Source organism: Schistocerca serialis, chromosome 4 (genome assembly GCF_023864345.2).
Source record: "Schistocerca serialis cubense isolate TAMUIC-IGC-003099 chromosome 4, iqSchSeri2.2, whole genome shotgun sequence".
NCBI lineage: Eukaryota > Metazoa > Arthropoda > Insecta > Orthoptera > Acrididae > Schistocerca > Schistocerca serialis.
In genome coordinates, this window is record NC_064641.1 from 82,512,639 (window position 1) to 82,529,746 (window position 17,108).

General features: G+C 43.2%; 1 protein-coding gene across 1 annotated transcript in view; it reads left to right on the forward strand.

The window, feature by feature from the left end:
- LOC126473648 (serine/threonine-protein kinase meng-po) overlaps positions 1-17,108 on the forward strand; it is a 368,324-nt gene that overhangs the window by 326,247 nt on the left and 24,969 nt on the right. The window contains exon 6 of the mRNA XM_050100863.1: positions 11,725-12,038. Within this exon, the coding sequence (XP_049956820.1) occupies positions 11,725-12,038 (314 nt within the window). The remainder of the gene's footprint in view (positions 1-11,724; positions 12,039-17,108) is intronic.

A 17,108-nucleotide genomic window follows, 5' to 3' on the forward strand; every position in this document is an offset into this window, starting at 1 on the left:
AAGCTAAAAAAACACGAGTGTTCGAACCAAACATCCACACTGTCAAACCTACAATGGACATCGCATGTTTGTCTGACTACCGAAGAACTTGGCACGCTTATTAAGAATCCAGTCCTCATTATGATGAGTCAGCTTTTCCGTCTGTTTCGGTATTGTTAATGTATCTGGAATTAGCTCTCTTCTGAAGATGAATAATTACCGCAGGTGAGGGACACGGCTGTCAAGGAAGGTGGTGGTCTGGATGTCTGTCCGACAGACGTGAGGCGCGGGGCTATGAAACCGGGTCAGGCCTCCTAATAGCACTCCACACCTGGCGTCGGGATATAGGCGCCCCACTGTCTGACTCTGCTGGGCACTGCTTACGATATCCTAGCTGCCCACACAACGACAACTCTGCGGCTCTTAAATGGCCAGCGGCTAGTAACGAGTCTGTGCAAGTTGAGGAGCCATGAGGAATTTCAAAGGCTAATTTTATGTCGCCACACTCAATCGTTGCTCACTGTTGGCCACCTCTGTGGTCCCAGCCAACGGACACTGCACCAGCACGTACGCATGACGCCGCCATGTTGTTGTTGTTGTTGTTGTGGTCTTCGATGTGAAGACCGATATGATGCAGATCTCCTTGCTACTTTATCTTGTGAAAGCCTCTTCGCGTCCGAGTAATTACTACAATCTATGCCCTTCTGAATCTGCTTATTGTACTCATTTCTTGGCCTCTGTGCTTTTTTACCCTCCATACTTCCCCCCAATACTAAACTGGTGATCCCTTGATGTCTCAGAATGTGCTCTATCAACTGGTCCCTTCTTTTAGCCAAGTTGTGCCACTAATTCATTTTCTCCCAAATTCTATTCAGTATTTCCTCATTAGTTACGTGATCTATCCATCTAATCTTCTTCTGTACCACCACATTTCGGAAGCTTATACTCTCTTCTTGTCTAAACTGTTTATCGTTCATGTTTCAGTTCCATAAGTGACTGCACTCCAGACAAATAACTTCAGCAAAGACTTCCTCACACTTAAATCTATATTCGAGGGTAGCATGTTTCTCTTCTTCAGAAATGCTTTTCTTGCCATTGACAGTCTACATCAGCTATTTTGCTTCCCAGATAGCAAAACTCATTTACTACTTTTAGTGTCTCATTTTCTAATCTAATTCTCTCAACATCACCTGATTTAATTCGACTGAATTCCATTATCCTTGTTTTGCTTTTGTTAATGTTCTCTTATATCCTCCTTTCAAGACACTGTCCATTCCGTTCAACTGGTATTCCAAGTCCTTTGCTGTCTCTGACAGAATGACAATGTCATCGACAAACCTCGAAGTTTTCATTTCTTCTCCCTGAACTTTAACTCCCGCTCCAAATTTTTCGTTGGTTTACTTTACCGCTTGTTCATTGTACAAATTGAATGACATCGGGGATAGGCTACAACCCTGTCTCATTCGCTTATCAAACACTGCCTCCCTTTCATGCCCCTCGACTCTTGTAATTGCGGTCTGGTTTCCGCACAAGATTGTAAATAGCCATTCTCTCTCTGTATTTGACCCCTGCTACCTTCAGAATTTCAAATAGAGTGTTCCAATCAACATTGCAAAAAACGTTCTCGAAATCTAAAAATGCTATAAATGTAGGCTTCCTTTAATGTATTTTCTAAATGGCAGGGTCAGTATTATCTCGCGTGTTGCTACTTTTCTCTGGAATCCAAACTTATTTTTGCTAAGGTCGGTTTCTACCAGTTTTTCCATTCTTTTGCAAAGAATTCGTGTTAGTATTTTGCAATCATGACTTGTTAAACTAACAGTTCGGTAATTTCCCCACCTGTCAGCAACTGCTTTCTTTGGAACTGGAATTATTATATTCTTCTTGAAGTCTGAGGGTATTTCGCCTGTCTTATACATCTTGCACATTAGATGGAAGAGTTCTGTCGTGGTTGGCTCTCTCAATGCTATCAATAGTTCTGATGGAATGTCATCTACTTCTGAGGCCTTGTTTCGATGTAAGGCTTTCAGTGCTATATCGAAGTCTTCTCGCAGTCTCATCTCTCCCATCTCATCTTCATCTACCTCCTCTTCCATTTCTATATTGCCTTCAAGTTCGTTTTCCTTGTACAGACCCTCTATATATACCTTCCACGTTTCAGCTTTCCCTTCTTTGGTTAATACTGGTTTTCCATCTGAGCTCTTAATATTCATATAGTTGCTTCTCTTTTCACCTAAGGCCTCTTTTATCTTTCTGTGGGCTGTGTCCATCATTCCCTTAGCGAAATACGCTTCTAAATCCTTACGCTTGTCTTCGAGCCATTCCTTCTTAGCCAGTTTGCACTTCCTGTCAGTTTCACGTTTTAGACGTTTGTATGCCCTTTCGCCTGCTTGATTTGTTGCAGTATTATATTTTCTCCTTTCATCAGTTCAATTCAGTATCTCCTGTGTTATCCAAGAATTTCTACTAGGACTTGTCTGTTTATCTATTCAATCCACTGCTGCCTTCTCTATTTCATTTACAATTCGCAAGCAATAAATTGTGGTCAGAGTCCACATCTGACCCTGAAAATGTCTTGCGATATAAAATCTGGTTCCGGGATCTCTTTGTGAGACCAAATGAGATGCTGCTTCAATAAATAAACAACTAAGTCGATAGAAAAGCCGTCGAAGTGACATCAAATGGAAAAGCATTCGCTGGGCTGGGAGCCACACAATATTTACAAGCTCCCAATGAAACAATTATTCATTGTAATGGCGTCCATTCTCAACACTACGCACAGACTAAAATAAAGCAAGAAAAAAGATTTTGCTTTGGTGGAGTGAGCCGTAAACGAAAATTACGTAATCAAGGTAAGGAAGGTAACAGCAGGCTGAAAGACTTTATGTGCACAATAAAACCAGGACAAGATAACTGTCATCAGGAAGAAACGTCATCAGCATAGGATTAGCGGGACATTCTATAAATAAGTGCACTGGTCAATATGGTAACCATCCCCGTCAAAGACTACACTCGCCACAAGAGCACAATGGCCGCTCTGCGGGTGGCGTACCAGGCGGTCGTCCGACATCCCACGGCTGACGCAGTGAAGCGGATTGCATGTACCAGTCCGGTATGTCGAATCAACACAGTAAGATGCGTGAAAGTCGAGTCGTGAGAGAATGACAGGTATGAGCTATCGTGTATGGTCATGCCCATGATCACATCGTGCCCGAGTTGATGGGCTATCAACATGTACTGTCAACTGGTTCAAATGGCTCTGAGCACTATGGGACTTAACGTCTGAGGTCATCAGTCCCCTAGAACTTAGAACTACGTAAACCTAACTAACCTAAGGGCAGCACACACATCCATGCCCGAGGCAGGATTCGAACCTGCGACCGTAGCGGTCGCGCGGTTGCAGACTGAAGCGCCTAGAACCGCTCGGCCACACCGGCCGACCATGTACTGTCCAACGAATCTACACGTAATGGTTTGCCAATTGCAGCCAAGCCATGAAATACGTCACAACAGTGGTTGTCAAAAGACCCCAGCCAACAGGGACCGCAGGCGAGTTTCATTCTCTGTCAGTGTCAGTCGGTATCAAACCCGACCGGAATTGGTGCTGCCAGTGAATGGAGGAGCATCTCCATCAGTTTTCTGGCAAACACTGTGAAGAGAACTCCATATAACTTTTTATGTCCATGACCGGAAGGGCAACAACACACTGATTAATATGCCACTGGTAGCAGTGAACAATGCTTTATAAATTCACAGAACATAGATCATGAATATCCAGAAAATAAGAGTCACTGTTTGACAATGATAAATAAGGTTAACACTGTATCCGCCAATAGGATGTTCTCAGAGAGTCTATGTTGGACCACTGAAATAATAAACTTCTCATAGCGTCCCTAAATGCCGAGTACCACGAGCAGTGGTCAGTGGTAGGCAATGGCTGCATCTCGTGACAGCCGAGCTGGCCGAAGAGCGTAGGACAGGCGGCGTTCAGCGAGGCCATGGTCGACGGATACGCGGCCGCTGCTCGGTGACGGCTTAGCGGCTTGTAGAGCATGCGGAGCTCGGTCCGTGAGGCTGTGGTCAAAGGCAGGCAGCGAGGTGACTCGAGACGGTACGTACTGCAGACAGTGTCCTTCGAGCCTATGGTCGGTCATGTGGATTGTTTGGTTGACCGTGGAGACCTATGGTGTTCATGATGGGAGTTCGGCGAGAACAGTACTGGCTATGCGTCGGCCGGCAAGTTATATCCACGACCGGGGACAGATTACACGGTCGGTTTCCAGGCGGCACGTGGCCGGTGTAGGGAAATATTTTCATGGTTATGACGCCGCCGGGAGTGATGCTAGGGCCGCTGTATTATACGGAGCTTCCCGTAAATCTTGCGGTGAATATGTTTACATTTACCGACAGTGGGATTGGAATCTCTAGTGTTTAATTTTAATGTTCTTTTGGCTTTGAACAGCAAAGACCACACAGCAACAGGAGTTTCGAACGTGTCATGTTAACAGAACTGCAGTTTCCGCAGTACAACAGTAAAAAGATTTCGACGTACAAATATAAGTTCTTAATACAAATTAAAAATACAGCCAGCATCTCTAGAGTTTACTACCGGCGGTCGAGTCGGAAAGAGACAGTCGCTGGTAGGCTGAATGTGTTGCGGTACAGCCGAAACTCCAAGGGGTACTGCATCGGGTTACCACACAACAGAGATATGGTATACACTGAAGAGCCAAAGAAACTGGTACACATGCCTAAAATTGTGTAGGGTCCCCTCGAGCACGCAGAAATGCTACACTTCTGTCACGTAGAACGATTCCCTACAGTTGTCGTCGGTCCCGTTTTTGCAGGATCTTTTTCCGGCCGCAGTGATGTCGAAGATTTGATGTTTGGCCGGATTCCTGATATTCACGGTACACTCGTGAAATGGTCGTACGGGAAAATTCTCACTTCATCCTTACCTCGGATATGCTGCATCCCATCGCTCATGTGCCGACAGTAACACCTCGTTCAAACTCACTTAAATACTGGTAACCTGTCATCTTAGTAGCAGAAACCGATCTAACAATTTTGCCAGACATTTGTCTTACATAGGCGTTGCCGACCGCAGCGCCGTTTTGTGCCTGTTTACATACCTCAGTATTTGAATACGCATACCTATGCCAGTTTCTTTGGCGCTTCAATGTACATATAGAACACAGTCACTGTAATATCGTATTTATCCTATGTGCAATGACAGTTTTCTAGAAGTTTTTATGCGAAAGTACGAGTACTTTACCAGAGTGGCTGAATGTTCGCTTTTTGATATTAGGGGTCTAATAGCTATACATACCTAAAAAATAGGTTTAGTCCTCTTTTCCAGTTGTTTGACTTCCGGTCTCTGGAGCTTAAATGACAGAGTCATACAGTACATTAAAACAAACAATCTTTGATGCTTTGTTTGGCTGAATGATTGTATATACGTTCATGACTTTTGATGCTTAAGCCAAAACATTGTTGCAGGTTATGTATTGTACTCGATACGTAAGATTGCTGACTATACAAAATAACGAATGGGTATAAATAAATGATAATTTATTTTAGTGTACAAAGATAAGACGAGCTTTTTTCACGTTGAAACAACAAGATTGTTGAACTTTGTCATATTACTGGTATTCATTGAGATAAAATACTTTAAACATTAGAAAACATTAACTAAAACATACAAAATAGTAATAGTTCGTGAAATATGAAACTTTCTGAAACAATTTCTTTCTGGAGTCAAGCGAAAGACCGCCTTACATTCAGAACCCGTCACTTTGTCAGACTTCAACAAGCCAGTCTTGTAGATCTTCATCTGCTCTTCCCATCGACAGCCATTTCTGAACGTAAAATAGGCGGCTGCAACTATTGAAGAGTCAGGGCAGTAGCTGAACTGATATTCTTTTCGTTTTGCTCTGTTTCACCTTCCCCTTCTTCAGTTTCTGGATTTCATGTAATGGTTTTTTCCCTTTTTCAGAACAATACAAAATATTGTTGGGACCACGAATGAACGGAATAAAACGGAACCGACTCTCAACTGCTCATAGGCGTATGAAATCTGGTAACAGACACCAGTACATCGGATATGCTGCAGCTAAGAAAACAGAATTTCAGGAACTAAAATTCACTTTCTTTTCATATTCTTTGTCAGATTTGGAGCCAAGGACCTGGTAATAACATTTTAGTATCGTTTCAGAAGAAACTAACTTAAAATCGACGATAGTAATATTGCTTTCGTGACTGCTCGAAAGCCACTTTGTTCTTACTGTTCCTAGCGGGTAGCGGTCATTCAGGGAATGGCAAATAGCACGGTCGTCCTGCAGAGTGTATGAAATAAAGTACAGGCGAATACAGTTTACAGTGTACTTTGAGCAGAGTTATATTCCCGCCCCCTTTTTTCGGAAACCTCATTGTCAGTACTCTTTTGGCCACAGGAAATGGCAGTGTAATGGAGGTTAAAGTGAATCTGTGCAGTCTGGCAACATACTTCGAAGGGTCATTCCACGCACTGTCACGTAACGATAAGAAAGGTTGTCAGCAAGTGAAGTTGTCTGGAAAATTGGAGTCACAACGACGCAAGTGGAAAATTCAATTGTTATTGTGAGACAAAAATAAATTGAAGATCGCTCTCAGTGGTCACCTGCGGTCACCACCTGGTGAACGCTACACACAAATTATGGCTCGTAGGTGCCAAGAGGGGACTGCAGCAAAACTGGATACTGTGTTTTTGGAGACAAAGGGAGGGCTGCGTCGAGCCAGATAGTACGCAACCATCTCCATATAAGCAGATGGATCTCTAGGCGTTCATTATGAGTAAAAAAATTAAACCTCCAGCACTGTAGTGAGCGAAGCAGATGGGCAAAGAAGCACTTGGAATGGAACATGAAGCATTGTCATGGGTTCTCTTCATCTGATGGTCATCACAGAAGAGTGTGCAGATGGACACTCACAAGTACACACCTTAGCCACACAGTCTCAAATGTACTGGAGGAACGTCAGTCACCATCTGGGCTGGTATCATGTACAGATATCAGATGCCTCTCAAGGTTATCGATGGCCATTTGAGTGCTGTGCGTTATAGGAACAGAAACCTGCAACTTATTGTCCAGTCCTAGAGTCAGTATGTCACCAATGAGCTGGTCTTCCAAGACGATAACGCATGAACACTCCATCCTCAACTCGTGTACAGGAAGCAGGAATCAAACGAATGGAATGGCCTGCAGTATCTGCTGGCATGAAACAGATTCAGCATTCTTGGGAGCAGCTGCAACTTGCTGTGAATCATCGCAGGAACCCTCCTCACACACTGGATGACCTCAAAGTGGCTGCCACTGAAGTGCGAACACAGCTGACCACCCAGTCGACAGCAGGCCAAGTATGTTCCGACTCATGGTATGGAGGAATACGTTACTGAATGCTATGCAGCAGTATGTCGTCATTTCACATTTCTGTAAAAAACGTGCAGTTTCGAACGGGCTGGCATTATTTTGGTTATTGTGAGGTTATTGTTTCACATTAAAGTTATTTTTAGGTTCATAAGTCTTGTTCTTTCATACGCCACTTCTTTTGAATCTAAGCGCAGAGACATTCACAGATATTCGGGTGAAATGGATCAAAGATGATCTGGTATTGGGGAGGGAGGGAGGCAAGAGGTGAACAATCCATCGACATCCAAGACATCAGAGACAGAGAACTTGTTGAGTGTGGTCAGGGATAGAGAGGGATTCGGCTGTATCTCCTTAGACGAAATCTCGAGACATTTGCCTCAAGTGATTTAAGAAAATCTTAAGTTGGACGGTCAGATGAATCGTTGTCCTCCTGAATATTAGTTTAGTGTGTTCTACTATGTGATTTTATGGTGCTGACGTTTCCTGTGGAACCTCTTCTGGAACTATTCAGTCTCGTTTTGTTCACGTTTTCTCTAATTTCTTCTCCTCTACACTATAACTACGCCGCACAGGCCGCCTTATGGTGTATGGAGGGTACTGTGAATAGCACTGTCACTTCCCCGCTTCCCCATTCCAGTCACAAATGGTTCGTGGTCACTATGGTTTTTGGTAAGCCTCTCTGTGAACTAGATGCTCTCTAATTTAACTTCTTGGTCTTTTGGAGCGAATGTGCAGAAGAAAGCAATATTTTAGTTGAAATTTCCAGGAAAGAATCTTCTTGGAATTTTAAGAGTGAACTACACTGTTCTGATAACGCTTCTCCTGTGGTGTATGCCACTAGAGTTGGACCAACATTTCTGTGACGATTTGACGCTTACTGAATTATCCTGTGGTGACATGTGCTGCTTTTCTTTACATTTTCTGTGTTTCCTCTGTCAATCCTATTTGGTAAAAATCCTAGACTGACTATCAATACTCAAACATCGGTCGAACAAGTGTTTTGTAAGTTACCTTCATTGTTGGTGGACTACCCTTCCTGAGGTAAATAAACAAAAAACTCAAAACAGCATTTTATACCAAGGAATAAAACTGTACAATAAATTACCAAAAGAGATAAAAGAAATTGCAAAAACACACTTATTTAAAAAGGCAGCTAATGGTACTTGTTATGAAGTACATTTTATATATTGAAGGATTACTTAATAATGATTACAAAACATCTAACATTTCACATAACACCTTCACACTTTTTTTATTTTCCTTCTTTCTTCCTTTTCTAGAAAAACTTACCCCCAAGCTATACATTGCACAATACTAACACTTATTCCTCTTTCTGAGCTCAACATCTCACTCATTACAGGGGGATGCTGACTCAGTTTTTCAGGATAGCAAATAGGAAGTTGTGGTACAGAAAATGGCCCAATGATCACCAGTGCGTGTCTGTTTGTGTGTTTAGTGAGTGAAGTGTTATGAAACAATGTGTGTATAGTGTGTGCAGTGACTGATAGTGAGACATGAGTGAACAGTGTGGCATTACCTTATTTAATAAGTTATTTGTAAAAAAAGTACTGTATACCAGGAGTAAATCTAATGATTATCTGTAACTAGAAGTCTGCAAAAGTGTGTGTATACGAATTAGCTTATTTTAAATTGGTCTAAACTAGTAAATACTTTGACATATCCTACATCCTTGTAAAAAGAGATCTACAGATGAATAAAGCTACTACTACTACTACTACTACTAGGTCTTCCAGTGGATCTCACCGAGTGAGGTGGCACAGTGGCTAGCTCACTGGACTCACATGTAGGAGGACGACGGTTCAAATCCTCCTCCATATATTCAGATTTGGATTTTCCGTGATATCCCTAAACCGCTCCAGGCAAATGCTGGAGTGATTTCTTTGAAAGGACGCAGCCGATTTCCATCACCATTCTGAAATTAACAATCCTAGCTTGTGCACCGTATCGAATGAAGCCGTTGTCAGTGGGATGTTAAATCCTTACCTTCCTTCCTTCCTCCTTCCAGTGATTCTGTCTGGCATCTTCCTCTCCTGTAACTAGTTTCACGCAGCCATTCCGCTTTAAATTTCTCCGGATGTATAGTCCCAGATTTTTAATGGATATAACTGTATCCTCTATTTGTCCATCAACCGAGCAGTCGTAGAATGGTGGGTCTTTCTGTCTGTTCTTGTGCAGTACGTTACATTTGTTTATGATGAGAATCATTTGGAAATACCTGTACCAAGCAACTACCCACCGCAGATGTTCCTGCTTTTCACTAGCTTTTTCGTTGAGATTTCTATGTACACAACAACGTCGTCTGTGGATAGCGTCATGAGACTTCCAATATTGTCCACTAGGTCGTTTATATATAATGATCCTCTACATTTTCATGGGTTAGCCTGAAGCTACTTTTAAATCCGAAAATTTCTCTTCATCAAGAAAATTTTGTGTTCTAGTTGCTAGGAACTCTTCAACCCAGACACAAAGATGGTCAGTATTTTCTCCATTATGTGATAGTGCAGAAATGTATCGAATACATTCCGGAAGTCGAGGAACGCAACAGCAACCTAGGTGCCATTATTTACTGCCTTCTGTGTCTTCTGGACGAACGGAGCGAGCTGGGTTTCACTCGACCGTCGTTCGCGTAATCCGTACAGAGATTTACTGTCCTCAGAATACACGCAGGTAAAACGTGTTCCGAAATTCTGTAACCAACTGACATCGGTGATATAATCCGACAACTATGTACATAGCTGCTGGCAGACAGCCTTTATATTTGTTGTATATTGGTTTTTATTCCACAGTAAGTAGTTTCATAAGGGATACTGTTTATGATATAAATGGAGGTAAGCTTAGTATTGCTTTGTTTGGGCTGTTATACACTACCGGCCATTAAAATTGCCACACCACGAAGATGACGTGCTACACACGCGAAATTTAACGACAGGATGAAGATGCTGTGATATTCAAATGATTAGCTTTTCAGAGCATTCACACAAGGTTGGCGCCGGTGGCGACACCTACAACGTGCTGACATCAGGAAAGTTTCGAACCGATTTCTCATACACAAACAGCAGTTGACCGGCGTTGCCTGGTGAAAAGTTGTTGTGATGCCTCGTGTAAGGAGAAGAAATGCGTACCATCACGTTTCCGACTTTGATAAAGGTCGGATTGTAGCCTATCGCGATTGCGGTTTATCGTATCGTGATATTGCTGCTCGCGTTGGTCGAGATCCAATGACTGTTAGCAGACTATGGAATCGGTGGGTTCAGGAAGGTAATACGGAACACCGTGCTGGATTCCAACGGCCTCGTATCACTAGCAGTCGAGATGACAGGTATCTTATCCGCATGGCCGTAACGGATCGTGCAGCCACGTCTCGATCCCTGAGTCAACAGATGGGGACGTTAGCAAGACAATAATAATCTGCACGAACAGTTCGACGACGTTTGCAGCAGCATGGACTATCAGCTCGGAGACCACGGCTGCGGTTACCCTTGACGCTACATCACAGACAGGAGCGGCTGCGATGGTGTAGTCAACGACGAACCTGGGTGCACGAAGGCAAAACGTCATCTTTCGGATGAATCCAGGTTCTGTTTACAGCATCATGATGGTCGCATCCGTGTTTGGCGACATCGCGGTGAACGCACATCGGAAGCATGTAGTCGTCATCGCCATACTGGCGTATCACCCGGCGTGATGGATTGGGGTGCCATTGGTTACACGTCTCGGTCACCTCTTGTTCGCATTGACGGCACTTTGAACAGTGGACGTTATATTTCAGGTGTGTTATGACCCGTGGCTCTACCCTTCATTCGATCACTGCGAAACCCTACATTTCAGCAGGATAATGCACGACTGCATGTTGCAGGTCCTGTACGAGCCTTTCTGGATACAGAAAATGATCGACTGCTGCCCTGGCCAGAACATTCTCCAAATCTCTCACAAATTGAAAACGTCTGGTTAATGGTGGCCGAGCAACTGGCTTGTCACAATACACCAGTCACTACTCTTGAAGTACTGTGACATCGTGTTGAAGCTGCATGGGCAGCTGTGCCTGTACACGCCATCCAAGCTCTGTTTGACTCAATGCCCAGGCGTATCGAGGCCCTTATTACGGCCAGAGGTGGTTGTTATGGATACTGATTTCTCAGGATCTATGCACCCAAATTACGTGAAAATGTCAGTTCTATTATATTTGTCCAATGAATACCCGTTTATCATCTGCATTTCTTCTTGGTGTAGCAATTGTAATGGCCAGTAGTGTAGTTCAGTGAAACTTGTGTACCGATATCCTAGAGTGGACGTGCTCAGTCGCTGCGTATGTCGGCAGGGCAGAGACGTGCCACGACGTGTGGCAGTTCGGCATTGTGGTGTTCGTCTGCCTGACGGGGTGCCTGCCGTGGCAGAAGGCGGCGGCCGAGGACCCCCGCTACGCCCGCTACGTGCACTGGCACGGCAGCAACGGCATGCTGCAGCCCGTGCGCAGGCCCAAGCTGTTCAAGCAGCTGTCGTCGCGCGCGCAGCGCCTCTTCCGGAAGCTGCTGGAGCCGCGCCTGGACAAGCGGCCGAGCGATCTGCGTGACCTGCACCGCTTCCTCGAGGACCGCTGGCTGGGCCGCGCGCCCACCGACACCCGGCAAGGAGGTCAGTACCTCGGCTAGATTAGATTAGTACTTGTTCCATAGATCATGAATACATCACTTCGTAATGATGTGGAACGTGTCAGGTTAATAACAAGTGTCTACACAAGATCTACATCTACATGATTACTCTGCAATTCACATTTAAGTGCTTGGCAGAGGGTTCATCGAACCACAATCATACTATCTCCCTACCATTCCACTCCCGAACAGCGTGCGGGAAAAACGAACACCTAAACCTTTCCGTCCGAGCTCTGATTTCTCTTATTTTATTTTGATGATGATTCCTACCTATGTAGGTTGAGCTCAACAAAATATTTTCGCATTCCGAAGAGAAAGTTGGTGACTGAAATTTCGTAAATAGATCTCGCCGCGACGAAAAACGTCTTTGCTTTAATGACTTCCATCCCAACTCGCGTATTATATCTGCCACACTCTCTCCCCTATTACGTGATAATACAAAACGAGCTGCCCTTTTTTGCACCCTTTCGATGTCCTCCGTCAATCCCACCTGGTAAGGATCCCACACCGCGCAGCAATATTCTAACAGAGGACGAACGGGTGTAGTGTAAGCTGTCTGTAGTGTAAGTGGACTTGTTGCATCTCTGAGTGTCCTGCCAATGAAACGCAGCCTTTGGCTCGCCTTCCCCACAATATTGTCTATGTGGTCTTTCCAACTGAAGTTGTTCGTAACTTTTACACCCAGGTACTTAGTTGAATTGACACCCCTGAGAATTGTACTATTTATCGAGTAATCGAATTCCAACGGATTTCTTTTGGAACTCATGTGGATCACCTCACACTTTTCGTTATTTATCGTCAACTGCCACCTGCCAGACCATACAGCAGTCTTTTCTAAATCCCTTTGCAACTGATACTGGTCTTCGGATGACCTTACTAGACGGTAAATTACAGCATCATCTGCGAAAAACCTAAGAGAACTTCTCAGATTGTCACCCAGGTCATTTATATAGATCAGGAACAGCAGAGGTCCCAGGACGCTTCCCTGGGGAACACCTGATATCACTTCAGTTTTACTCGATGATTTGCCGTCTATTACTACTAACTGCGACCTTCCTGACAGGAAATTACGAATTCAGTCGCACAACTGAGACGATAACCCATAGGCCCGCAGCTTGATTAGAAGTCGCTTATAAGGAACGGTGTCAAAAGCTTTCCGGAAATCTAGAAATATGGAATCAGCTTGAGATCCCCTGTCGATAGCGGCCATTATTTCGTGCGAATAAAGAGCTAGCTGCGTTGCACAAGAACGATGTTTTCTGAAACCATGCTGATTATGTATCAATAGATCGTTCCCTTCGAAGTGATTCATAATGTTTGAATACAGTATATGCTCCAAAACCCTGCTACAAGGCGACGTCAATATTACATTAGACAAAATATTACATGACACTCAATATATATATATATATATATATATATATATATATATATATATATATATATATATTTCCTTTTAAATGCTATAAGTAAGGAAGAGGCTCCAGTAGAAGTAGATGTAGTTAAGATGCAACAGAATCTCACTAGGAAATCAACTGTTTCAAAAAAAGTAGACAGTAAGAGGAAAGTTCTGTTGCTAGGTAGCAGCCATGGAAGAGGTGTGGGCCAGATTTTGCAGGAAAAATTAGGTGACAGGTACCAGATCACAAACTTTTTCAAGCCAAGTGCAAGTCTTAGCCAGGTGGTAGAGGATACAGGTTCCTTGTGCAAGGGATTGACAAAGCAGGATCATGTGATGATGGTAGAGTGGGAAACAGTATTGATGGGAATCAGGGCTACAGTATTGAGTGTGACCTGGTGGAAATAGCCTCGGCACGCCCCTTCCCAGTGTTGGGCTGGTGCCTGCTTTTGTGCGGCATGATCAGCCCCAGTTGAACCGCTCTGTCAGGAGGGTAAATATGGAGTTGGATCAGTTGCGTAGGGCGGCCACTCTGTCGGACATTGGATTGGTTCCTGTCGAGGCTATCGATAGGGGGGTATTCACAAGGCATGGCCTACATCTCAATAGGAAAGGGAAGGGTAAATTGGCAGGGTTGTTAGCGAAATCCATAAGGGGGGACACTAGTACTCATGGATGTACCTCTTTTTTAGGCTAATATTAGTGTCCAATGAGAAGTTCAGGCAGGCAGGTGCTAAAGAGGTCCAAAGCTCACAAAATTCTCACAAAAGGAAAGTAAATAATGTTGTTGTTGTGGTCTTCAGTCCGGATACTGGTTTGATGCAGCTCTCCATGCTACTCTATCCTGTGCAAGCCTCTTCATCTCCCAGTACCTACTGCAACCTACATCCTTCTGAATCTGCTTAGTGTATTCATCTCTTGGTCTCCCTATACGATTTTTACCCTCCACGCTGCCCTCCAGTACTAAATTGGTGATCCCTTGATGCCTCAGAACATGTCCTACCAACCGATCCCTTCTTCTGGTCAAGTTGTGCCACAAACTTCTCTTCTCCCCAATCCTATTCAATACTTCCTCATTAGTTATGTGGTCTACCCATCTAATCTTCAGCATTCATCTGTAGCTCCACATTTCGAAAGCTTCTATTCTCTTCTTGTCCAAACCATTTATCGTCCATGTTTCACTTCCATACATGGCTACACTCCATACAAATACTTTCAGAAATGACTTCCTGACACTTAAATCTATACTCGATGTTAACAAATTTCTCTTCTTCAGAAACGCTTTCCTTGCCATTGCCAGTCTACATTTTATATCCTCTCTACTTCGACCATCATCAGTTATTTTGCTCCCCAAATAGCAAAACTCCTTTACTACTTTAAGTGTCTCATTTCCTAATCTAATTCCCTCAGCATCACCCGACTTAATTCGACTACATTCCATTATCCTCCTTTTGCTTTTGTTGATGTTCATCTTATATCCTCCTTTCAAGACACTGTCCATTCCATTCAACTGCTCTTCCAAGTCCTTTGCTGTCTCTGACAGAATTACAATGTCATCGGCGAACCTCAAAGTTTTTATTTCTTCTCCATGGATTTTAATACCTACTCCGAATTTTTCTTTTGTTTCCTTTACTGCTTGCTCAATATACAGATTGAATAACATCGGGGAGAGGCTACAACCCTGTCTTACTCCCTTCCCAACCACTGCTTTCCTTTCATGCCCCTCGACTCTTATAACTGCCATCTGGTTTCTGTACAAATAGTAAATAGCTTTTTGCTCCCTGTATTTTACCCCTGCCACCTTTAGAATGTGAAAGAAAGTATTCCAGTCAACATTGTCAAAAGCTTTCTCTAAGTCTACAAATGCTAGAAATGTAGGTTTGCCTTTCCTTATTCTTTCTTCTAAGATAAGTCGTAAGGTCAGTATTGCCTCACGTGTTCCAGTGTTTCTACAGAATCCAAACTGTTCTTCCCCAAGGTCCGCTTCTACTAGTTTTTCGATTCGTCTGTAAAGAATTCGTGTTAGTATTTTGCAGCTGTGGCTTATTAAACTGATTATTCGGTAATTTTCACATCTGTCAACACCTGCTTTCTTTGGGATTGGAATTATTATATTCTTCTTGAAGTCTGAGGGTATTTCGCCTGTTTCATACATCTTGCTCACCAGATGGTAGAGTTTTCTCAGGACTGGCTCTCCCAAGGCCGTCAGTAGTTCCAATGGATGTTGTCTACTCCGGGGGCCATGTTTCGACTCATGTCTTTCAGAGCTTTGTCAAACTCTTCACGCAGTATCGTATCTCCCATTTCATCTTCATCTACATCCTCTTCCATTTCCATAATATTGTCCTCAAGTACATCGCCCTTGTATAGACGCTCTATATACTCCTTCCCCCTTTCTGCTTCCCCTTCTTTGCTTAGAACTGGGTTGCCATCTGAGCTCTTGATGTTCATACAAGTGGTTCTCTTATCTCCAAAGGTCTCTTTAATTTTCCTGTAGGCAGTATCTATCTTACCCCTAGTGAGATAAGTCTCTACATCCTTACATTTGTCCGCTAGCCATCCCTTCTTAGCCATTTTGCACTTCCTGTCGATCTCATTTTTGAGACGTTTGTATTCCTTTTTGCCTGCTTCATTTACTGCATTTTGTATTTTCTCCTTTCATCAATTAAATTCAATATTTTTTCTGTTACCCAAGGATTTCTGCTAGTCCTGGTCTTTTTACCTACTTGATCCTCTGCTGCCTTCACTACTTCATCCCTCAAAGCTACCCATTCTTCTTCTACTGTATTTCTTTCCCCCATTCCTGTCAATTGTTCCCTTATGCTCTCCCTGAAACTCTGTAGAACCTATGGTTCTTTCAGTTTATCCAGGTCCCATCTCCTTAAATTCCCACCTTTTTGCAGTTTCTTCAGTTTTAATCTACAGGTCATAACCAATAGATTGTGGTCAGAGTCCACAACTGCCCCTGGAAATGTCTTACAATTTAAAAACTGGTTCCCAAATCTCTGTCTTACCATTATATAATCTATCTGATACCTTTTAGTGTCTCCAGGGTTCTTCCATGTATACAACCTTCTTTCATGGTTCTTAAACCAAGTGTTAGCTATGATTATGTTGTGCTCTGTGCAAAATTAATTTCTTCCCCCCAATCCATATTCACCTACTATGTTTCCTTCTCTCCCTTTTCCTACTGATGAATTCCAGTCACCCATGACTATTAAATTTTCGTCTCCCTTCACTATCTGAATAATTTCTTTTATTTCATCATACATTTCTTCAATTTCTTCGTCATCTGCAGAGCTAGTTGGCATAAAAACTTGTACTACTGTAGTAGGTGTGGGCTTCGTATCTATCTTGGCCACAATAATGCATTCACTATGCTGTTTGTAGTAGCTTACCCGCTTTCCTATTTTCCTATTCATTATTAAACCTAATCCTGCATTACCCCTATTTGATTTTGTGTTTATAACCCTGTAGTCACCTGACCAGAAGTCTTGTTCCTCCTGCCACCGAACTTCACTGATTCCCACTATATCTAACTTTAACCTGTCCATTTCCCTTTTTAAATTTTCTAACCTACCTTCCCGATTAAGGGATCTGACATTCCACGCTCCGATCCGTAGAACGCCAGTTTTCTTTCTCCTGATAACGACA